Source organism: Xenopus laevis, chromosome 5S (genome assembly GCF_017654675.1).
Source record: "Xenopus laevis strain J_2021 chromosome 5S, Xenopus_laevis_v10.1, whole genome shotgun sequence".
Classification (NCBI taxonomy): Eukaryota; Metazoa; Chordata; class Amphibia; order Anura; family Pipidae; genus Xenopus; species Xenopus laevis.
The window spans coordinates 142,381,657-142,407,090 of record NC_054380.1 but is presented as its reverse complement, the minus strand read 5'-3'; the positions used below and the strand labels follow the sequence as shown (position 1 = coordinate 142,407,090).

General features: G+C 44.5%; 1 protein-coding gene across 1 annotated transcript in view; it reads right to left on the bottom strand.

The window, feature by feature from the left end:
* Positions 1–6,778: 6,778 nt before the first annotated feature.
* The window catches only part of dpysl5.S (dihydropyrimidinase like 5 S homeolog), a 25,445-nt gene continuing 6,789 nt past the window's right edge, over positions 6,779–25,434 (bottom strand). The window contains exons 2-13 of the mRNA XM_018266067.2: positions 22,435–22,697; positions 17,200–17,358; positions 16,218–16,397; positions 15,928–15,996; positions 14,890–14,934; positions 13,939–14,014; positions 13,683–13,839; positions 13,217–13,358; positions 12,304–12,446; positions 11,882–12,089; positions 10,146–10,314; positions 6,779–9,330 (exon numbers count right to left, since the gene is read on the bottom strand). Of these exons, the coding sequence (XP_018121556.1) occupies positions 9,245–9,330; positions 10,146–10,314; positions 11,882–12,089; positions 12,304–12,446; positions 13,217–13,358; positions 13,683–13,839; positions 13,939–14,014; positions 14,890–14,934; positions 15,928–15,996; positions 16,218–16,397; positions 17,200–17,358; positions 22,435–22,695 (1,695 nt within the window). The 5' untranslated portion in view covers positions 22,696–22,697 and the 3' untranslated portion in view covers positions 6,779–9,244. The remainder of the gene's footprint in view (positions 9,331–10,145; positions 10,315–11,881; positions 12,090–12,303; positions 12,447–13,216; positions 13,359–13,682; positions 13,840–13,938; positions 14,015–14,889; positions 14,935–15,927; positions 15,997–16,217; positions 16,398–17,199; positions 17,359–22,434; positions 22,698–25,434) is intronic.

Here is a 25,434-nt window from a genome sequence, read left to right as displayed (position 1 = left end):
CATCAGAGAACACTTGTCTATCAGAGAACACTTGTCTATCAGAGAACACTTGTCTATCAGAGAACACTTGTCTATCAGAGAACACTTGTCTATCAGAGAACACTTGTATCATCAGAGAACACTTGTATCATCAGAGAACACTTGTATCATCAGAGAACACTTGTATCATCAGAGAACACTTGTCTATCAGAGAACACTTGTATATCAGAGAACACTTGTCTATCAGAGAACACTTGTCTATCAGAGAACACTTGTCTATCAGAGAACACTTGTATCATCAGAGAACACTTGTCTATCAGAGAACACTTGTATCATCAGAGAACACTTGTATCATCAGAGAACACTTGTCTATCAGAGAACACTTGTCTATCAGAGAACACTTGTATCATCAGAGAACACTTGTATCATCAGAGAACACTTGTATCATCAGAGAACACTTGTATCATCAGAGAACACTTGTCTATCAGAGAACACTTGTATCATCAGAGAACACTTGTCTATCAGAGAACACTTGTCTATCAGAGAACACTTGTCTATCAGAGAACACTTGTCTATCAGAGAACACTTGTATCATCAGAGAACACTTGTCTATCAGAGAACACTTGTATCATCAGAGAACACTTGTATCATCAGAGAACACTTGTCTATCAGAGAACACTTGTATCATCAGAGAACACTTGTCTATCAGAGAACACTTGTCTATCAGAGAACACTTGTATCATCAGAGAACACTTGTCTATCAGAGAACACTTGTATCATCAGAGAACACTTGTCTATCAGAGAACACTTGTCTATCAGAGAACACTTGTATCATCAGAGAACACTTGTATCATCAGAGAACACTTGTATCATCAGAGAACACTTGTATCATCAGAGAACACTTGTCTATCAGAGAACACTTGTATCATCAGAGAACACTTGTATCATCAGAGAACACTTGTCTATCAGAGAACACTTGTCTATCAGAGAACACTTGTCTATCAGAGAACACTTGTCTATCAGAGAACACTTGTCTATCAGAGAACACTTGTATCATCAGAGAACATTTGTCTATCAGAGAACACTTGTATATCAGAGAACACTTGTCTATCAGAGAACACTTGTCTATCAGAGAACACTTGTCTATCAGAGAACACTTGTCTATCAGAGAACACTTGTCTATCAGAGAACACTTGTATCATCAGAGAACACTTGTCTATCAGAGAACACTTGTCTATCAGAGAACACTTGTCTATCAGAGAACACTTGTCTATCAGAGAACACTTGTATCATCAGAGAACACTTGTCTATCAGAGAACACTTGTCTATCAGAGAACACTTGTCTATCAGAGAACACTTGTCTATCAGAGAACACTTGTATCATCAGAGAACACTTGTCTATCAGAGAACACTTGTCTATCAGAGAACACTTGTATCATCAGAGAACACTTGTATCATCAGAGAACACTTGTCTATCAGAGAACACTTGTATCATCAGAGAACACTTGTCTATCAGAGAACACTTGTATCATCAGAGAACACTTGTATCATCAGAGAACACTTGTCTATCAGAGAACACTTGTATCATCAGAGAACACTTGTCTATCAGAGAACACTTGTATCAGGGGCTGGAGGGCAGGTGTACAGTGCAGAGTCATTTGGTGCATAGGAGACTTAGGTACAAGGAGACCATTCATCCCAGGGTCCCAAATTCCTTAATATTTCTTCTGTGTTTTTTTTTAATCTTTGAGGTCTGACATCATGTTGAGATTCTGGTGAGTTGCTAATGTGGTGCCGCTATTCAAAAAAGGATCCCGTTCTTAGTCTCAAAATTATAGGCCGGTTAGTCTGACACCAGTGGAAGGAAAGGCTTTGTAAGGGTTAATAAAGAATTCAATACTTGACAACATTGCAAATCATAATCAGTTGTGCAGCATGCTTTTATGTGTAATAGATCTTGCCTGACTAATTAAATTGCCTTTTATGAGAAGGTGAGCAGAGACCTGGATTCTAGGATGGCAGTGGATGTGATTTACTAAGACTTTGCTAAAGCATTTGATACAGTGTCACACAGAAGGTTAATGGTTAAATGAAGGAATGTTGGCCTGGAACATAGTATTTGTACTGAGTTTAGGATAATATTTTTGCAGATGAGACTAAATTGTGCAGAACTATAACTCCCATGCAGGATGCTGCCACTTCGCACAGTGATTTGTCACAATTTGATATCATGAAGTATAAGGCAGTTGGGAGCCTGAAGACTGGGGTGTGACCATACACAGCATTACACAGATCCAAATCCATGATAATGGTGAAATAATTTTTAAAGGAGTTGTTCACGAACTTTTAGTAGAATGTAGAGAGTTCAAATTCTGAGACAATTTGTAACAGGTTTTTGACTTATTTAGCTTTTTATTCAGCAGCTCTCCAGTTTGCAATTTCAGCAGTTTGGTTGCTAGGGTCCAAACTACCCTAGCAACCATGCATTGATTTGAATAAGAGGCTGGAATATGAATAAGAGAGGCCTGAATAGAAAGACGAGGAATAAAAAGTAACAATAACAATACATTTTTAGCCTAACAGAGCATTTGTTTTTTAGGTGGGGTCAGTGACCCCAATTTGAAAGCTGGAAAGAATCAGAAGAGGAAGGCAAATAACTCAAAAGCTAGAAAAAAGAAAAAATGACCAATTGAAAAGTTGCTTAGAATTGGCCATTCTATAACATACTAAAAGTTTCCTTAAAGGTGAACCACCTATTTAATAAACGTAGAAGTGATAGAAGTCACAAAGTATAGACAAAGTAGTAGTAGAAGGTGTCAGGGATACAGTCCAGACACAGGCCAAAGAGTAAGGGCAGAGGCAGACAAACAAAGTCGAGGGTCAGGTCAGGAGTCAGAACCGGGGAATCCACAAGCAGAGCAATGAGGGGCCACTAGGGAACAGGAAGTTGGAAGACGAATTAAAGAAGAATTTAATGAACAGGGCTCAAGGTCAAGCTTATAAAGGCTCAGGATTGGATCATGATAATGAGATGGGTGGAGAGGTAAAGCGCAAGACTGGAGAATATCACAAATAAAGAACAAGACTAAGGACCTCCAGTGGTTAAACAGGTAACTTAGCGCAAAGTCCAGAGTTCGAAACCGAGCAATTCCTGACAACTAAGGTGCAAAACTGCAAAATGAGGTTCAATGTTGATAAATGCAGGTTATGCACTAAATGGCAGTGTGTTTCCTTAAAGGGGAAGTAAAGTGTAAAATAGAATAAGGCTAGAAATGCTGTATTTTGTATGCTAAACATAAACATGAACTTACTGCACCACAAGTCTAATCAAACAAATGATTTATACTTTCAAACTTGGCCACAGGGGGTCACCATCTTGTAACTTTGTTATACATCTTTGCAAGACCAAGACTGTGCACATGCTCAGTGTGATCTGGGCTGCTTAGGGATCAACATAAATGATCAAAACAGCACAAGTGAAATAATATCTGCCAGAAGCCGATACAGCAAGACTGATTAATAATCAGAATATACAGACTGCACTGGCTCCTGTGTTGTCATGTAATCTAATGTGGATTTTATAGTTTTTGTATTGTTTAAGATAAACTTTCTCCAACTCAAAATAATCCTCCAAATAGAATCCCAGTTTATCTGTTCAAATCTGGCTCCATGATCTTTGTCCCTGCAGCTGGAGTTGGAAACAGTAAAGGGGATGTAAAGGCAAAAATAAAATCCAATACAAATCTCTACACAGTCGCGACTGCTCTACAGGGAAACAAACAAAGCTGCTTGAGTTCTGCATGGCTGGGAAGTAAGGCGGGGGCTCCCCCTGCTGTACATAAGTATGATTGTTTCCCTGCAGAGCAGTTAGGGACTGTCTGACAATTCCTATCCACAGTAGTAAATGAAGGGAGAATTTCACTGCATACAGTCAGGTTTCTTATAAAAACGGTACACATTTTTTAGTGTATAGTATATTGTAGATAGGTTTCTTTTTCATTAAAGAAAGTAAAAATGGGATTTTATTTTTTTGCCTTTACATGCCCTTTAAAGGAACAGTAACATCAAAAAATGAAAGTGTTGCCCTGCACTAGTAAAACTGGTGTATTTGTTTCACAATCACTACTATAGTTTATATAAATAAGCTGATGTGTAGCCACGGGGCAGCAATTCAAAGGTTACACAGCACATAAACTCTGTAGAACATAATGGTGTTATCTGTTATCCACTATTTATCCTGTGCCATATAGGCATTTTTCAATTTCCACCATTGCTACACAGCAGCTTGTTTATATAAACTATAGTCGTACTTATCTGTTATCTACTGTGTATCCTGTGCTTGAATGGCTGCCCCCATGGTTACACAGCAGCTTGTTTATATAAACTATAGTAGTACTTATCTGTTATCTACTGTGTATCCTGTGCTTGAATGGCTGCCCCCATGGCTACACAGCAGAGTGTTTATATAAACTATAGTAGTACTTATCTGTTATCTACTGTGTATCCTGTGCTTGAATGGCTGCCCCCATGGTTACACAGCAGCTTGTTTATATAAACTATAGTAGTACTTATCTGTTATCTACTGTGTATCCTGTGCTTGAATGTCTGCCCCCATGGTTACACAGCAGCTTGTTTATATAAACTATAGTAGTACTTATCTGTTACCTACTGTGTATCCTGTGCTTGAATGGCTGCCCCCATGGCTACACAGCAGCTTGTTTATATAAACTATAGTAGTACTTATCTGTTATCTACTGTTTGTCCTGTGCTTGAATGGCTGCCCCCATGGCTACGCAACAGCTTGTTTATATAAACTATAGTAGTACTTGATATTAGTACTTATCTGTTATCTAGTGTGTATCCTGTGCTTGAATGGCTGCCCCCATGGTTACACAGAAGCTTGTTTATATAAACTATAGTAGTATTTATCTGTTATCTACTGTGTATCCTGTGCTTGAATGGCTGCCCCCATGGTTACACAGAAGCTTGTTTATATAAACTATAGTAGTATTTATCTGTTATCTACTGTGTATCCTGTGCTTGAATGGCTGCCCCCATGGTTACACAGCAGCTTGTTTATATAAACTATAGTAGTATTTATCTGTTATCTACTGTTTATCCTGTGCTTGAATGGCTGCCCCCATGGTTATGCAGCAGCTTGTTTATATAAATTATAGTAGTACTTATCTGTTATCTACTGTGTATCCTGTGCTTGAATGGCTGCCCCCATGGCTACACAGCAGCTTGTTTATATAAACTATAGTAGTACTTATCTGTTATCTACTGTGTATCCTGTGCTTGAATGGCTGCCCCCATGGCTACACAGCAGCTTGTTTCTATAAACTATAGTAGTACTTATCTGTTATCTACTGTGTATCCTGCGCTTGAATGGCTGCCCCCATGGCTACACGGCAGCTTGTTTATATAAACTATAGTAGTACTTATCTGTTATCTACTGTGTATCCTGTGCTTGAATGGCTGCCCGCATAGCTGCACAGCAGCTTGTTTATGTAAACTATAGTAGTACTTATCTGTTATCTACTGTGTATCCTGTACTTGAATGGCTGCCCCCATGGCTACTCAACAGCTTGTTTATATAAACTATAGTAGTACTTATCTGTTATCTACTGTGTATCCTGTGCTTGAATGGCTGCCCCCATGGCTACATAGCAGCTTGTTTATATAAACTATAGTAGTACTTATCTGTTATCTACTGTGTATCCTGTGCTTGAATGGCTGCTCCGCATGGCTGCACAGCAGCTTGTTTATATAAACTATAGTAGTACATATCTGTTATCTACTGTGTATCCTGTGCTTGAATGGCTGCCCCCATGGCTACACAGCAGCTTGTTTATATAAACTATAGTAGTACTTATCTGTTATCTACTGTGTATCCTGTGCTTGAATGGCTGCCCCCATGGCTACACAGCAGCTTGTTTATACAAACTATAGTAGTACTTATCTGTTATCTACTGTGTATCCTGTGCTTGAATGGCTGCCCCCATGGCTACACAGCAGCTTGTCTATATAAACTATAGTAGTACTTATCTGTTATCTACTGTGTGTCCTGTGCTTGAATGGCTGCCCCCATGACTACACAGCAACTTGTTTATATAAACTATAGTAGTACTTATCTGTTATCTACTGTGTATCCTGTGCTTGAATGGCTAGTAGTAGTGTTTCTGAAGCAAAAGATCCGTTTTACCAACATAGGGCAACACCACATGATATTTTTATTACTTTAAAACACTTTTGGTGTTACTGTTCTTTTAAATGAGAAGGATCTTGGGGTCTTTGTAGATAACAAGTTGTCTAATTCTGGGCAGTGTCATTCTGTGGCTACTAAAGCAAATACAGTTCTGTCTTGTATAAAAAGGGGCATATGTTTATTCTGTTGCTCTGTCCTTGGCTCCTTTTCCCCACAGTCACTACCTAAACCTATTCCATGGGATTCTGTAACATTACTGGGTCACTGGAAATTCTTTGTACTTATAGTTATGGGGACAGGGGTCACCTTAGTCAGTGCAGTGTCACTTCCATAGAGAGGCGTGTCCAGAACACCATCAATGCTCCTGAGCTCAGCTCTCAAACTGGTTACATGTTTGTTCTTGGTTACATGTTCTTGGTTACACGTTCTTGCTTAGATTACATATTCTTGCTTACATGTTTGTTCATGGCAGCGCTGCCTAGCCCCAACCTTACCAGTCCCTGTTGCTAATTGTAAGCTCTTTGGAAACAGCTTTGTGCCCCACAACATGAACACAATAACTAGACAAGAATGTGAGACGTGACACGGGGGAATAGTAGTAACATTTTAATGCAAATTGTACCAGATTCCATTATTTCTAGCCCCACACGAGGAATGTTGGGTTTGTGACAGCGACGCATGGTACATGCAGCAACATATGGACCAGTGGGCAGAGAGGTTAGTGCAACTGGGTGATAGCACCATAGCATGGGGGAGGGGAGCATCACTACGGAGAGAGGGAGGAGTAACAAAGTAACAGTGCAACGTGTTGTTTATGTGCCCCGCCCCCATCCAAATGCGCAAATAAATAAATAAATACAAAAAAAGTCATCCGATTACTGTACAAGGGGCATGGAGAGCTCATTACAGCAATCCTATCACAACTTGTACACAACACACACACTTTGTTCTTCGACACTAATGACACACAATATTTATGGTGTTGGAGGGGCACCCGGGTTTAAGGAGATCCCTCAGTCAGGGGCAAGTCATTTTGGGGTGAAATATGTCCAGGTTTCTCTGAAAAATTAGGTTTTTGTTTGGCTTTGTGCGGGAGCCATGTTTGGCCACCCTAATAAACAATTAGGAATTAGGGTGATCCTACAATCTGTTCCAACCCCAATGTTGAGGCCGTTTCTTGCCCAATGTGGGAAATTGTTTCCTTTTTCTTCTTCAGTTCCAAATGGAACATCTTTAACACCAATAAAGAAGTTGAGAGAGAGAGTTGGCCAATGACTGGGCAAAGCCCTTAAGCGCTACATTGGCATTGCTCAGAAGGTTGGTTACAATGGGTGGCAAATCATTTGTGCTTCTAAAAATGTGGGTCAAAGTAACTTTATACCACCAGCCAATGAGAATCCCTTGCCCAACCCAATGTCATCCCTGCTGGGTTTATTTCTATGGAAACAAAAGTCACCAAGCCATGGCGGTCCCACAAAACATGAAATCAAGTTATACGGGGGCAAGGTAGGGGTTATTGCTAAGAAAAGATGAGAGAAAGCTGGTCGGACTCCAATACTCAGGGGATTTAATGATGATTGGGGTGTTGCCGTTGGTTTTCCGTGAAATAGGAGTAAGTGAGGGATGGAGAAAGCCAACCCCCCTATCCAATTAAACAGTGAGTTCTACAATATGGACTGAAACTTGAGCTTCCTTACTCCATGTTACTGCTCCATCTGGAAACTGGCCAAATACAGAAGGGTTTGTTTACTAACACAAGTGCCCAACACTAGAGAGACACAACAGAGAGCTACTTGCATTCAAACATGCTCCTTTGTGGGCAGCGCCAATGCACCGTGCCAGATTGCTATGATGGATTATGTGCAACTGGCGCATGGATGCAAGGAACCCTGGGATTATCAATAACTTAGACTTGGACTTCACAGTAATGTCAGGGGTTCCTTGAGTCCATACCTACTACTGACTGGCACTGAATGTGATGCCCCTCTCCCTGCAATAACATTGTAGATATTTACTGCACCTGTCAATGGTCAAACTCTCCCTCTGGAACCTGAACTCATTACAGTAACTGCTGCAGCCCCACAGCTTGGGGGTATAGGACATTTGCACCCAATCCATAAATGCCATAACTTACTGGGGACAAAGTACAAGAGAGGTTCGGGCTAAAGCTGGGGGCACCCTGGTAGTCTAAGCTCCATCCAAAGCCTCAAGAAACTGTTGAAAGCTGTTCCCCCCTTAAAATTAGAAAATGTCATTAATAGCAATGCTGTGCATGCTGGGAAAACATGGGCACATAGCACCGGGGGCAGGAAAGGTCAACCCTTAGAAGCCAGGAGTCAGGGATGGCCTTTGATTGACACCTAGAGGGTTGGGTAAATGGCCCTACCCCAAATCCTTGTCAGCACTGCCTGTTACCTGACTCTCATAAGGCTGTGTTTGAGTCACAAAAGAAAAGGATGTCCCATAAAACACTGTGGAATCCTTACGCTCATAAACTGAGGGTGGCAAGAGACTTAAATGGCAGCAGTGTGGGTGGGTCATGTTGTTATCTGAAGCTTCCAAATCTTACAGGAGTATTTCTGGATACTCAAGAGAAAGAGGTTCCACCTGTGTCCATGTTGGGCTTCACAACCACAAAGTAACATCCGCTCACACGTGAAACTATTTCTTACAGACATACACAAATAACAAGAGTAGTGCACCCCAAACTAATCATAATATTACTACTGTCATTAAAGGGTAAGACATCAACACCAATCCAACTATCGCAAAAACAGGCTCTTCAGACACATTATAGTAGCAGAGTTCAAGGCGGCCAATGGCAAATTAACTTGTGACTTCAGACTCCAAACTGGAGGAGCGGGGGGGGGGGATTCCGAGGCTCTGCAGGAATGTTCGGAGATGAGACGTTGTGTTGAGGCAAAGTGGACCCTTCTTTCTTACTTAAGTTTATGTGATGGGTTTGAGACGGGTGTAGAAGTGGTGGACTCTCCCAGGAGAGTAGGACGCAGAAGACCTGTGATATAGTGGGGGCAACAGAAAACAGGTTGGTTCAGATTACCAGATTCCACTGGATCTTCCTCCAGGAGGGGCAAGGATTCTGGCCGAGGCTCGCTTTGGGACGTGATCATCGATCTGAGCACCTGAAACATGGTAGACCATAATTAGTGCAACTTTTTCGTTTTAACTCATTAATAAAACCAAATGACATAAACCTAGTGCTTTAACCCAGGAACAGAACTCCTAGGACTTGGTGGAGACCTCATCCAATGATTATCAAAATGCTACACAGATTTGGGAAAGCACCGATACCAGATTAGGCAATCCCGCCCATGTAACACAGGTTGAATTGAAGGAGATACAGATAAAAACGACAGTGACTAGTTTATAAGATAACTGTGAAGGTTTATTTGCTGTATAGAGCTACATGTGTTGCAAGTCTTCCACTTCTGCTTGCCAATCTGTGATAATGTCAACTGTTTTATAACTTACATGTTCATACGTGTGCTTATACTATGCTTGTTCAAGTTTTACGGATAATAAAAATCTTTAAATAAAAAAAAAAAAATGCTACACAGATCCATTCTTATTCTGGCTGATGGTTGATTCAAACTCATATCCATTCTCAATGGAAAGGGAGACAATGGTTGCAGTGGCTAGAACATAGCAGTCTAAGCAATATATTGGACTGTAGCTCCAGGCTACTCAGCAGAGAATTTTGACCCAGTCTCACAGCCAGAGATAGTCATCATAAACCAGAATGGTTACGTTGCTGCCTTGTGCGTGTTTGTTTGAGACAATCATCTCTAACAGGTTGTTGTTTCTTACTGATTCCCAAGGATAAATTTGGATTATGCTCCCCTGAAAGGTATGGCACAAGGTATGGCAAATAAGAATAAACCATAAAAAATGAATTTGAGACAGTGAATGTGTTTGGTCTGTTTTTACTGTCTCTTACCAGAGAGGCTGAAACCTGACTCATGAAGGTCCCTCACGCCCCCATGACGAGTGGATGGTCGTGTTGGAGTGTCTGCCATTGGACTGCCTGTTTCCTTCTTACCAGAATTTACAACCACAGCAACTTCCCCCTGGTACGGAGTGCGGTCTACACATTTTTGGTTTGATGTCTGAAAAGAAAAGTGAGATAATGTGTGAATAATCTACAGTACAACCATAGCTGTAGGTGGGCGCATACTGTACATTACATTTGGTTAATCAAAGACCCCCCAATAGTTACATTTTATTATGGTCAAGCAACCCACCTTAAAAAGGCCTCTCGAGAACCCTTACTTCTACTTTCCCTATGTTTATACTCTACTCTTCACATAGGACCCAATCCTTACATTCAACCTCTGTAGAAACCAAACATTTTCTTCTTCTCAGGTTACCCTATGCTTATACTCTACTCATATCAAGGGACCCAATCCTTAAATTCAACCTCTGGAGAAGCCAATCTTCTTCTTCTTCTCAGGTAACCCTATGTTTATACTGTGTTCTTATCAAGGGTACCAATCCTTACATTCAACCTCTGGAGAAACCAAACTTCTTCTCAGGTTACCCTATGTTTATACTTTGCACATAGGACCCAATCCTTAATTCAACCTCTGGAGAAACTAAACATCTTACTCTTCACAGGTTATCCTATGTTTATACTCTTATCAAGGGACTCAATCCTTACATTCAACCTCTGGAGAAACCCGACTTCTTCTTCTTCTCAGGTTACCCTAAGCTTGTACTCTACTCGTATCAAGGGACCCAATCCTTACATTCAACCTCTGGAGAAGCCAATCTTCTTCTCAGGTAACCCTATGTTTATTGTTTGCTCTTATCAAGGGTACCAATCCTTACATTCAACATCTGGAGAAACCAAACTTCTTCTTAGGTTACCCTATGCTTATACTTTACTCTTCACATAGCACCGAATCCTTAATTCAACCTCTGGAGAAACCAAACATCTTATTCTTAACAAGTTACCCTATGTTTATACTCTACGCTTATCAAGGGACTCAATCCTTACATTCAACCTCTGGAGAAACCAAACTTCTTCTTCTCAGGTTATCCTATGTTTAAACTTTTCTCTTATCAAGGGTACCGATCCTTACATTCAACCTCTGGAGAAACCAAACTTCTTCTTCTCAGGTTATCCTATGTTTATACTCTACGCTTATCAAGGGACTCAATCCTTACATTCAACCTCTGGAGAAACCAAACTTCTTCTTCTTCTCAGGCTACCCTATGCTTATACTCTACTTTTATCAAGGGAACCAAACCTTAAATCCAACCTCTCAAGAAACCAAACTTCTTTTTCTCAGTTTACCCTATGTTTATACTGTGCTCTTATCGAGGGTACCAATACTTACATTCAACCTCTGGAGAAAACAAACCTTTTCTTCTCAAGCTACCTTATACTTATACCAAGAAACCAAACTTATTCTTGTCATGATTTCCTATGCTTACACTCATTCAAGGGACCCAATCCTTACATTCAATTTCCCTTAAGTAATCGAATTCTCGTTCTACCCTATTTTTGGTGAATCCAATGTAGACACTCTTCTCCTTCATAGCCCTTACTCCTTCAAAAAGTCTACAATATAGCTACTTATTTTGAGACACACACAGTCATGACAAAGTCTCCTAAGAAACACTATAGTTGCATTCATTCCAACTATCTCAAAAGTCCAATGTTTGCTTCACCTTCTCCTTCTGCACCATCTTCTTGTAAAGGAAATCTGGGTAAGTCCTCATGGGGAAGAAACAGCCAGATCCTTCAGCACACATGAACACTCCATTCTCATAGACTACACGGCCATGGCTAATGGTAACCAAGGGGACTCCGTGACATCTCATACTCTCATACAGATTCACATCTCCACCTTGGACCTGGGTGCTGGCAGAGATAGTCCTAAAGTAATAATGGGATTAGGTTATAGACAAGTGATTTATAGAACAGTGCCATCACCCACCCCACCAATCCACATTCAGTCATCTTGTCTCTAATAAGGTCTTTGTTCTTTTATATGGAAAGCCTCCATGGCAGAAACAACACGAGGAGGGTAAAACAGCAGCCACAGAGGAAAGAAGCAATGAGAGGCGAGCTCTATGTTCCAGTCCCTTACCTGGTGGCCTCAGGATCCCACACCACTATGTCGGCATCAGCACCTGGAATAATACGTCCTTTGCTTGGGTACATGTTGTGGATTTTGGCTGCATTGGAGCTGGTTATTGCCACAAATCGGTTCTCATCCATCTTTCCCCCGACCTGTGTGCCAAAGAAACAAGGGTTAATATACAATCTCTGGGTGCAGCACTTGGTTCAATGATCAAAACCAAATTTAATAATTGCTCCTACTCACACACACCATGTGGTTTCCACCATTGCTCCATATGGGAATGGCGCCTGCACCTAAACTTTAGGCAATACTTCCATGACTTGAGCCCATAAGCAGGTCCGGACTGAGAATTAAAATAGGCCCTGGCATTTCAGGTACACAGAGGTCCAATCAGCCCACACAGAGGCACAAACAGCCCCCACCAGCCCACTAAATACTGTCTTTCTATGGGACCTTATAGCAGCCCCTCTGGCATTTGCCAGAACCCACAGATTGCCAGTCTGGTCTGCCGATAAGCCCTACAAAGTAACAATACATATGCAACCACATATAGGACACAGGGCAGATTGCACCTCCTGATTCAGCACAGGTGAGTTAGTCTAATGGGGGAGCTAATGATGGCCTAATGCCTGGGGCCATGTGCCTCCCCTTCGCAGTGCCAAGAAGACCCTTTTCCTCAAAAGCTGATCATTTCTTGAGGAATCCAAATTCTGAGAACAACTGTCAGGCCAAGTTGCCAGGCACCAGAACATTACTGTGCAAATGGGTGATTCCAATAACTGATGTGTGAGGGTTTATATACTGAGAATGATGTATTATTGGATCCATGACTCGTTGGCCAATAGCCAGGCTGCAGTGGTCAGTGGTTGTTATTATGCTTTAAAACTGAACCTTCTCCGCAGCCCTGTCTGGAACATACCACTCCTCTCTCCCAAATAACACTCATCCGGTCTTGCACCCCTCCCACGCCGTGAGGGATCTTGGTGAAGTCCTCCTTCCCCATGGCTTTCTGTTTGCTTGTGAAGGTTCTGTGATCCGAAGACACCACATTGAGCGAGTCACTGGGAAGGAAAAAGAGGGGAGAAAACTGATTTTTTTTTTTTGTTCTAAGGGAGGTGGATAAATTCTGCCCCAACATGTTCCAAGTAGGCGGAGCTGGCAGTAAATGTAGATGCAATGAGGTTCCCTGCAGATTGGTGCTCATGTGCTTTTTGCTTAAAGGTCCAGTAACAACAAATAAAGTGATGCTCTTGTGCAACCAAACTCATCTCTATCCTGCTTAAAGCAGACACTCTGTGACTTCAGGGGAGCCTTAGATTTTACATATTCATGACCTGCCACCATTTGCATCCCTGTTTGTGCCTGATGCTCCCCAATCCACTTACTTGGCCAGCAGGCTCATGAGGTAGTTGGGAGTGTTGCTGTCCAGGCGCAGTGGTGGGACAGTAACGTAGGCGGCGGCGTGAGACCACTCCTGGTGGTAGTAATGAAGCCCATTGAAAGTAGAGTGGGCTGTGGTGGTCTCTCCGTACACTGATTTACCTGAGGGACAGCACATCAGACACATAAATAAGAAACCCAGTAGTGCTCCAGGCAATTCTAACTCCTCAGCAGCATCTGGGGGGCTTCGTGGCTTCTTACCTTGCATTTTGGCTGCAGCAATAACGTCTCCTGCTGACATACTGGAAACATTGACCAGGTATAATGGGCAGAAAGTCTGAGAAGCAGAAATAAAGGGGAGATTAGACGGAGATGCATTGCGGGTAATAAGTGTAGGGACCCATGGATGGAAATCCCCTATAAGTGCTATTCCCCTAGTTACTAGGCAGAGGCCTCTGTATCTATTTCATTTACACATTGATGTTATTGGCCCATAGATATAGAGACCCTGTCCTGTTACACTTTAATAAAGTCATTAGAGAGAGGTGGTTCTTCCTTTTTTGGTCTCCATTGTGTGACCCAGGTGTTTGGAGAGTCTGGTGTCAGTAAAGAGTTCTGCCCTAGAAGGACAAAAGTGGGGGAACAGGGAGTGAATATTAGTCACATATAGGACGGGCTGTGTCAGGAGAACATTCTAGGAAGGTGAGATAGTCAGGAGTAGCTGGAAAGAGCAGCCTGTGCTCCACCTAAGGACTAATAGTTGGAGGCGCCATTGGCCTATAGTGATGGGAACAGAGTGCAGAGGGGATTCAGGTTTAGAATATTCTTCTCTGAACAGATTCCACAGGAGGGAACTGGACCACTAGCTGGGTGCCTAAAGGTGCATCTTTAACCTTGTGTAGTTACACAACAGCCTCCCCCTTCCTCTTGCACTTAGTAAGGGTCCATCTGGTTAAGAGAGTCGAGTCCAGTGTTGACCCATGTTCCCCCATCACTTGCTGAAAAGTCATTTTTAGGCCAAGACAAGATCCCTGCACACAACAAGCAGCAGCCCATCCAATGCCAGACAGATAACCCGGGCACTATTTCTAGCCACAAGCTAAACGCCCTAGAGGGGACTACAATGATATAAAGAGCAAATACCCCACAGGTACTATTCCTAGAGACAAAATGCCCACAGAGAATTAGCCCCAGTTACAGACCAGACCGTACCCTGTTAGCGATGGTTATTGCTCGATGTACGGCCTCTGCTTCCAGCTGCATATGGGAAACAAACATGGAGAGACATTGCAGAATAATATTGTATAAAGTCATAAAAGCCATTGGCAAGAATCCCATTCTGCTCACCCCCTGGATGACTTAACTAATTACAGAGCTCAGATTCTCTGTACTACCTGCTCCTGGGCTGTTCTCTTTCCCATGGTCAGACAGGAACCTCCCCCTGGGTAAGTGAATCTCCCCCAGTACTTACCCAGGTACAGAGCTCTGATTCTCTGTACTTCCTGCTCCTGGGCTGTTCTCTTTCCCATGGTCAGACAGGAACCTCCCCCTGGGTAAGTGAATCATATCTCCCCCAGTACTTACCCAGGTACAGAGCTCTGATTCTCTGTACTTCCTGCTCCTGGGCTGTTCTCTTTCCCATGGTCAGACAGGAACCTCCCCCTGGGTATGTGAATCCAATCTCCCCCAGTACTTACCTAGGTACAGAGCTCTGATTCTCTGTACTTCCTGTTCCTGGGCTGTTCTCTTTCCCATGGTCAGACAGGAACCTCCCCCTGGGTAAGTGAATCCAATCTCCCCCAGTACTTACCCAGGTACAGAGCTCTGATTCTCTGTACTTCCTGCTCCTGGGCTGCTCTCTTTCCCATGGTCAGACAGGAACCTCCCCCTGGGTAAGTGAATCCAATCTCCCCCAGTACTTACCCAGGTACAGAGCTCTGATTCTCTGTACTTCCTGCTCCTGGGATGTTCTCTTTCCCATAGTGAAATGGGCCAAAAATCAACCTGCTTTATACTGCCCATCAATCCCATGGGAAAGCTCCAGCCGTGGGCCCATGTTTTACCCCCAGTTGGACAGGTCACTTTTTTGGTGATAAATCCTTAGAAACCCCTCAAATAAATATAAATAGATTGAGGCCATTAAGCTGCTGTCCTGGTGTCTGCCACTAGAGGGCACTATACAGTGCAGGACTCATACAGGCATTTGAGGGGCACACGAGGAGCAGAGGGGTAGAAAAAGGGGTCTCTTACCTCTTCGGGGCGACTGATCTCAATTCCCTCAGGGCCAGTGATCCCCAGTTCCAGCACCTCCTTAGCCCCCTGCAAAAGACACATATTGATTGGATTTCTATTGTTATTGCTCTCATTCCTCTCCCCTCCCCCAGTCTGGCATTCATACTGCTGCCTTGTTGCTACGGTGAGATTTTTAGAGAAGATCCAGACTGTGGGTGGGGTTCAGCACACAAGCAGATAACAGGGCCTAGACCAGAGCTTTTATTGTTGGTTATTGGCCCCACAATGGGATCCAAGTGACCCCTCACCTCTGCCACCAAATCCCCATTCTCCGCATGGACACGAGCCACGGCCCCCAGATCTTTGCAGTGGCGGAAGACTTGGTAGAGCTCGTGGTCCCTCAGCATGTAGAGCTCCTTGTAGGTCATGAACATCTGGAAGGAATTCACCCCTTTCTCTCGCACCAGGGTCTCCATCTCAGCCCTCACCTGCGGGAGTGAAACAAAAGGGGGTTCAGCAGAAATAGGGGGGAGGGCAGTTGGGGTGTCCAACAAACAAGGGCACAGGCTTAGGTGCAATAAAAAGTGCAGAGGTAAAACCATAATAATATGTGGGGGTGAAGCCGTTGCCCCTATTTGTACCAATGAGACCACCATGAGTTACAGCTGAGAAACACTTTGATGCTTTGACCAGCAGAGGGCGCAGTGTGTAAGGATTGGGTATAAAGACAAATATGCAAATGATTATTAGTCTGTGGCCAATCATTGTGGGAAAATAAAGTGACTGACACTATCTGGGCAGTACCAGAACCCCAGACCCATAAGCAGTGAAACCCCAGTGGATTGCGGAGGTCGCAGACACTCGGCTGGGAGTTGCCTTATTTCTTGTTGTGATATTGAGAAGTCGCCGAGGTTGAGTCCATCATTGGACTGATTTATTAAGTGCTGATCCAGCTGTTTTCTCTGCGCTTCTCAGGATCCATATTCCTCCCAGTCCCAGTCACTCTGTATTAATTGGGCCCATCTGCTCCCACCCCCTCCCATCATGTTCCTGTAATAGGGGCCGTTCTATTCTACAAGTAACCCCATGGCACTGGGGAAATCTGGGTACAAATCCGTTATACCCCCTGTCATTTGGGGAGGTGACATTATGGGCACATAATATGGACTGGCGCTCGATTCTGATCACCCTAATGGCACGGGGTTGTTGTTTAGCGGGGGCCACACTCTCTGACCCGGACACATAAGCGCCAGGGTGGGGTTCAGCACACAATACAGCTCCATGCATTACCTTGGGGCTCCACCAGGTGACCCCCATGTGCAGGGAGTAGTCACAGCAAACCTTGGGGTCGGCCAGGCTGCGGCACTTCTCATAGGCGTCGAGGAGAGACACGTCCTTGTCGGGCAGAACATGTCCAATAATCATGGTGGTGCCGCCCATTAGTGCCGCCTACAGGGGCAGAGCAGAGACATGTTACATGTGATGAGCAGAGATGAAGGGGTTACAAGTGATGATCAGAGATGAGAGGGTTATGTGTGATGAGCAGAGATGAGAGGTTTACGTGGGATGAGCAGAGATGAGAGGGTTACATGTGATGAGCAGAGATGAAGGGGTTACATGTGATGAGCAGAGATGAAGGGGTTACGTGTGATGAGCAGAGATGAAGGGGATACGTGTGATGATCAGAGATGAAGGGGTTACGTGTGATGAGCAGAGATGAAGGGGTTACGTGTGATGAGCAGAGATGAAGGGGTTACGTGTGATGAGCAGAGATGAAGGGGTTACGTGTGATGAGCAGAGATGAAGGAGTTACACGTGATGAGCAGAGATGAGAGGGTTACACATAATGAGCAGAGATGAAGGGGTTATGTGTGATGAGCAGAGATGAAGGGGTTACACATGATGAGCAGAGATGAAGGGGTTACGTGTGATGAGCAGAGATGAAGGGGTTACGTGTGATGAGCAGAGATGAAGGGGTTACACGTGATGAGCAGAGATGAAGGGGTTACGTGTGATGAGCAGAGATGAAGGGGTTACATGTGATGAGCAGAGATGAAGGGGTTACGTGTGATGAGCAGAGATGAAGGGGTTACGTGTGATGATCAGAGATGAAGGGGTTACGTGTGATGAGCAGAGATGAAGGGGTTACGTGTGATGAGCAGAGATGAAGGGGTTACGTGTGATGAGCAGAGATGAAGGGGTTACACATGATGAGCAGAGATGAAGGGGTTACGTGTGATGAGCAGAGATGAAGGGGTTACGTGTGATGAGCAGAGATGAAGGGGTTACACGTGATGAGCAGAGATGAAGGGGTTACGTGTGATGAGCAGAGATGAAGGGGTTACGTGTGATGAGCAGAGATGAGAGGGTTACACATAATGAGCAGAGATGAAGGGGTTACGTGATGAGCAGAGATGAAGGGGTTACACATAATGAGCAGAGATGAAGGGGTTATGTGTGATGAGCAGAGATGAAGGAGTTAAGTGTGATGAGCAGAGATGAAGGGGTTACGTGATGAGCAGAGATGAAGGGGTTACACATAATGAGCAGAGATGAAGGGGTTATTTTCTACAATTGCCCATTTCCCATCAGCCCCAGTGAGTCATTGGGATTAATAACTAATCAATATTAACCCTTTATGCCAGTGTTCATGAGTCGCGTGTGTGGGTGCACATTATTGTTCACAGACTTACACTATGGGGCCCGCAGTCATTATAATCAAGGCTTGCAGGGAGTTGTAACTGGTTAGTTAACCCTGTACAGCACATTAACCCTTCCCTCTCACTGGCACATTAGGATCAGACTCAGCAATGACAGTTCAGCACTATGATGAGTGTCAGCTCCCAAGTTCAGTCTGAAAGGGCCCCGGGGCCACAGGTACTTGTCTCTCCCCATGTGACTCTGCACTCTATTCACTGGGAATCTCTAGCGCTCTAGAACTCTCTGCAGACAGCTGTTGCCATGGAAACAAGGCCAGCCCAATCATCTGAGGCCCCTGTTAGGGGAAAGGGCAGGAGGGTCGCTGGGAGTTTTTGGAGCTGCTGAGACCTGGATATTATACACCCCAGACACAGGGGGTCTGATTTCCCACAATCCCTCTGCTACAATTGTCCCCTGACATTACACTGCATTAGATTGTAAGCTCTTCTGGGCAGTATCTACAAGTGCAGGTCTAAAGGGCAACAACTCCTTCCAGGTCACTTCTGAGAGTTGCGTCACAAAATAGGAGGGGCTTAGCAGAAAGTGGGCAGGGCTAAATGCAGACAAGCGACCCCTGCTGGAAACAAGTGACTCATGCTGTGAGCCCCAGAGAGGCAGTAGGAGCTGCTGGTTGTGAGTGTGAGTGTGGGGGAGGGATGAGTGAGTGCTTGTATCACGAGTGACACCCCAATGTTTCTATATATCTGTAACCTTGTTATGAGCTAAGGGGGCCCAGTCTGAAGGTCAGTTAGGGGGAGATTTGGGGTGAGTGCTTATTTGTACCCTGGGTACCCCTGGAACTATAACAGGGTGACACCCCAATGTTTCTATATATCTGTAACCTTGTTATGAGCTAAGGGGGCCCAGTCTGAAGGTCAGTTAGGGGGAGATTTGGGGTGAGAGCTTATTTGTACCCTGGGTACCCCTGGAACTATAGCAGGGTGACACCCCAATGTTTCTATATATCTGTAACCTTGTTATGAGCTAAGGGGGCCCAGTCTGAAGGTCAGTTAGGGGGAGATTTGGGGTGAGTGTTTATTTGTACCCTGGGTACCCCTGGACCTATAGCAGGGTGACACCCCAATGTTTCTATATATCTGTAACCTTGTTATGAGCTAAGGGGTCCAGTCTGAAGGTCAGTTAGGGGGAGATTTGGGGTGAGTGTTTATTTGTACCCTGGGTACCCCTGGAACTATAGCAGGGTGACACCCCAATGTTTCTATATATCTGTAACCTTGTTATGAGCTAAGGGGGCCCAGCCTGAAGGTCAGTTAGGGGGAGATTTGGGGTGAGTGCTTTTTGGTGCCCTGGGTACCCCTGGACCTATAGCAGGGTGACACCCCAATGTTTCTATATATCTGTAACCTTGTTATGAGCTAAGGGGGCCCAGCCTGAAGGTCAGTTAGGGGGAGATTTGGGGTGAGTGCTTATTTGTACCCTGGGTACCCCTGGAACTATAGCAGGGTGACACCCCAATGTTTCTATATATCTGTAACCTTGTTATGAGCTAAGGGGGCCCAGCCTGAAGGTCAGTTAGGGGGAGATTTGGGGTGAGTGCTTATTTGTACCCTGGGTACCCCTGGAACTATAGCAGGGTGACACCCCAATGTTTCTATATATCTGTAACCTTGTTATGAGCTAAGGGGTCCAGTCTGAAGGTCAGTTAGGGGGAGATTTGGGGTGAGTGTTTATTTGTACCTGGGTACCCCTGGAACTATAGCAGGGTGACACCCCAATGTTTCTATATATCTGTAACCTTGTTATGAGCTAAGGGGGCCCAGCCTGAAGGTCAGTTAGGGGGAGATTTGGGGTGAGTGCTTTTTGGTGCCCTGGGTACCCCTGGACCTATAGCAGGGTGACACCCCAATGTTTCTATATATCTGTAACCTTGTTATGAGCTAAGGGGGCCCAGTCTGAAGGTCAGTTAGGGGGAGATTTGGGGTGAGTGTTTATTTGTACCCTGGGTACCCCTGGAACTATAGCAGGGTGACACCCCAATGTTTCTATATATCTGTAACCTTGTTATGAGCTAAGGGGGCCCAGCCTGAAGGTCAGTTAGGGGGAGATTTGGGGTGAGTGCTTTTTGGTGCCCTGGGTACCCCTGGACCTATAGCAGGGTGACACCCCAATGTTTCTATATATCTGTAACCTTGTTATGAGCTAAGGGGGCCCAGCCTGAAGGTCAGTTAGGGGGAGATTTGGGGTGAGTGCTTATTTGTACCCTGGGTACCCCTGGAACTATAGCAGGGTGACACCACAATGTTTCTATATATCTGTAACCTTGTTATGAGCTAAGGGGGCCCAGTCTGAAGGTCAGTTAGGGGGAGATTTGGGGTGAGTGTTTATTTGTACCCTGGGTACCCCTGGAACTATAGCAGGGTGACACCCCAATGTTTCTATATATCTGTAACCTTGTTATGAGCTAAGGGGGTCCAGTCTGAAGGTCAGTTAGGGGGAGATTTGGGGTGAGTGTTTATTTGTACCCTGGGTACCCCTGGAACTATAGCAGGGTGACACCCCAATGTTTCTATATATCTGTAACCTTGTTATGAGCTAAGGGGGCCCAGCCTGAAGGTCAGTTAGGGGGAGATTTGGGGTGAGTGCTTATTTGTACCCTGGGTACCCCTGGAACTATAGCAGGGTGACTGTTACCCCAATGTTTCTATATATCTGTAACCTTGTTATGAGCTAAGGGGGCCCAGTCTGAAGGTCAGTTAGGGGGAGATTTGGGGTGAGTGTTTATTTGTACCCTGGGTACCCCTGGAACTATAGCAGGGTGACCCCCCAATGTTTCTATATATCTGTAACCTTGTTATGAGCTAAGGGGGCCCAGTCTGAAGGTCAGTTAGGGGGAGATTTGGGGTGAGTGTTTTTTTGTACCCTGGGTACCCCTGGAACTATAGCAGGGTGACCCCCCAATGTTTCTATATATTTGTAACCTTGTTATGAGCTAAGGGGGCCCAGTCTGAAGGTCAGTTAGGGGGAGATTTGGGGTGAGTGTTTATTTGTACCCTGGGTACCCCTGGAACTATAGCAGGGTGACCCCCCAATGTTTCTATATATTTGTAACCTTGTTATGAGCTAAGGGGGCCCAGTCTGAAGGTCAGTTAGAGTGTTTATTTGTAGGGGCATCTCAAGGCAGAAATATAGTAAAAAAAAAAGGGTAACTAATCCTGCAATGTGGGTTGTGGGAGATAATTGCTGCTGAGAATAAGGCTGGGTAAGGCTTGTGTTTTGTTACCAGAATGGAAGGAATATAAAAATAACAGAAGTAACATTTTCCCATTTTACACTGATTCACACCCTGTTTTCAAAGAAACCCCTATTACTATTACCCAGCACAAAAATGGGAGGCGCTGGGGGTGCTGCATGGACTATAATTAATTTCTGCCAGGTAAACAGTTACCCCAGGAAAGGACACAGGAGGTTTGGGGTCGGGTAGAGGAATTCTCATGGAATCTCTGCTTTTGCCACAAGAGCTCACAACCAACACCTTGCAGATGGCAAATGCTCATTCCAAGGGTAATTAAGCCGAAGATAAATTAAATAAAAACACAGACTTGGCAGAGAGAAAAAATAACTTCATTGTTATAAACAGATAAAATTCCCCGGGGGGGGGGGGGGGTAAATTCCTTCCACTAGAGACAGACACAGAACCAACAGCCTAAAGATTAGAAAGGTAATGTAATACCAGTCAATCACATGTGTTATTCAATAGTGAAAGTCAGTGAAAGTTACCTGCTGACTGGTTGCTATGGGTTACAAGACCAGTAGCCAAGATCACACCTGCTATGGCTCCGCCCACCCTCAGGCCACATGACTCACCTTGGTCCCATTGTAGAAGTCGTCCATGCAGGTGGCATTCATGAAGGTTTGGTGGAAGTGGGTGCTGGTGTCTATTCCTCCCGGGATCACAAGCTTCCCTGTAGCATCAATAACCTTGGCTCCACCAGGGATCATCAGCTCCTTCCCGATCTGCTGGATTATTCCATTCTCTATATAAACGTCAGCCTCCTGGGTACAGTCATCGTTCACTACTTTCCCTCCTTTGATGAGTATCCGAGCGCTGGCAGGATTGGCGTGCATGTCTGTATGAGCAGAACCAATAGATCCAGAGTCAAATAGATCCAGAGTCAAATAGACACAGAGTCAAATAGATACAGAGTTAAATAGACACAGAGTCAAATAGACACAGAGTCAAATAGATACAGAGTCAAATAGACACAGAGTCAAATAGATACAGAGTCAAATAGATCCAGAGTCAAATAGACACAGAGTCAAATAGATCCAGAGTCAAATAGACACAGAGTCAAATAGATACAGAGTCAAATAGACACAGAGTCAAACAGATACAGAGTCAAATAGATACAGAGTCAGAGTCAAATAGACACAGAGTCAAAAAGATACAGAGTTAAATAGATACAGAGTCAGAGTCAAATAGATACAAACAAATCTCACAGTTTCCTTATGATTTAATAGACTTCTCTTCCCCGGGGAGGAGGAACATTACATTGACAGATTTGTCTCATAACTAACTGGAGTTTTTGTTTATAAGCAAATATGTTTGGCTCAGGCCCTCAGTTCTTCTGTATATTCCTATCAGTATATATTGCTGGGAGCTGCCATGTTGCTTCCCATTCTGCCGACAATCAGCTCTCACATTCCTTACACTTGTCATACAGACCAGCCACAGACAGGAATAAAGGGCCCAGCCATGCGTTTCATTCAATTCATAATAAAACCCCTCAATTCGCCCATTGGAGCTCCAGCCGGCAGCAGTGGGGCACAAAGAGTCTTTATTAACCAGCCAGTGTCTGGGGATGACAGAGAGAGGAGCAAACTGTCAGTTACTGAGCAAGACTCGCCAATGTGCCAAGTGCCAAGATGGGAGCAGGAGAAATGCCGCAGCCGCTCGTAGTGAGATGGAGCCCAAGTCTGATACAGGCGAAGGGGAAATAAAAACTCACAAATGTACAGACTGTGAATGATTTTATAGATCTTTATAGAGGGGAGTGAACCTGCCTATTAGTACATGTAGTAAAGAGGCTGCCATACTGCTTATCTGCTGAACATAAAATAGAAATGAAAAAGCACCTCCAAATTAGATTGTAAGTTCTATGAACAAGGAGCCGGGCCTCCTTCCTCCTTGGTTTCCACACTGTCAGGTTCCCTCCCAGGCAGATTTGGGTGCACAGGCCTAACTCTTTATATAGCGCAGCCACAACTCCCCGCAACCCTGAGAGGCAGAGTCTGAGGCCAGGACTTCTGTCAGTTCTCTGGTGTCGATACTTAGTAACCCCTTCCCTCTGTCATTAGTTTCCCTTCGTCAATAATGATTGCGATGGATTATTTACTCTTTCACTGCTGGACTCCCAGCTCAGTCCTTACACAGCCTCCTCCATTACTACTGTGAGTACATAAGGCCTGACCTCTGTCATAAGGAACCCACCAAGCTGGACAATCCAACCCCGAAGGAGTGAGCTGCCGTAACTGCCCCTGTATAAAAATGCAAGCTCTTGGCCACAGACTTAAATTATTAGTAGGTGCTGCCCTTTTTAATCTGGCCAGTTACCTAAACAAAATGAGTAGGGGGTAAAGACATTTTTGCCTTTATCTGGTTGCTAGGGTTGCACTGTCCCTAGCAACTAAGCATCAGTCTGAATGGCAGGCAGGAAGATAAGGGAGAGAAAACACAGATGCCCGTGGCAGCTGCAGCGTTAATGTCCCACTCCCAGAATCCCTTTCTCCAAATTCCCACACCTTATATATTTACACTGCTGTTCAGTGTAAAATAAAGTTGAGATTATTATGGGATTCCAACATCTGCTGAATGGAGGAGTCTCTGTCGCCCCCAGATAACGACCCCGGCAACAACACAACTGGTTCCCTTTGGGCCAATGGAAGTGGCATGTGACTAGTAGAGCTGGCAAGTAGATCAGCCATGTGGCATTTACACCACCCTTCCCCCAAACGCATATTCACAAGCTCCTCCCAGTTACTGGCAGGGATGGAGGGCCACAGGCTGGACACATTAATGGGGCCCCTCAGACTCAGTTAGACCTTTACAATAACTGCATTTGGCCTTGAACTGACGCTGTTGTCAAACTTGCCCTTTAAGTAAGTCACAGGCTCATAGGAAGGGTCTGGACTGGGAGTCGAAAGAGGCCTCGGCATTCCAGGTACATAGAGGCCCTATCAGCTCCCAGTAGCCCACTAAGTAGTCGCTGTGTCTATGGGACCATTAGCCACGAGCCACAGGTTGTCAGTCCAGGGCTGAGCTTGTGAGTGAGACGTTAGTGTGAGATATTGGCACAGCAGTAAATGAGCAGTGACACAAGTACAGGACACACGGACCAATCAAATGAAGCTGGAGGGCCCCCCCCACTGTGCCCCCCTTTTTATTACATCAATGACAAACTCACCAACCAGTTTAATAAACACCAAAAACTGAACTGGGGGGGGCGGGTATAAATCTCCTGCCGCTCACTGTAGCCTGATGGGAAATTGCACACGGCCCGCACTAGTTTAGGGGAGTGTTACCTGCTGCCCCCAAAGTATCTGACACCCCCAAAACTATCTGATGCCCCCAAAAGTATCTGACGCCCCCAAAAGTATCTGATGCCCCTTATACTATCTGATGCCCCCAAAAGTATCTGACGCCCCCAAAAGTATCTGATGCCCCTTATACTATCTGACACCCCCAAAACTATCTGACACCCCCAAAACTATCTGATGCCCCCAAAACTATCTGACGCCCCCTATACTATCTGACGCCCCCAAAATTATTTCAGTTAGAAACAAAAAGACTGATAGGAGGGGAATCCC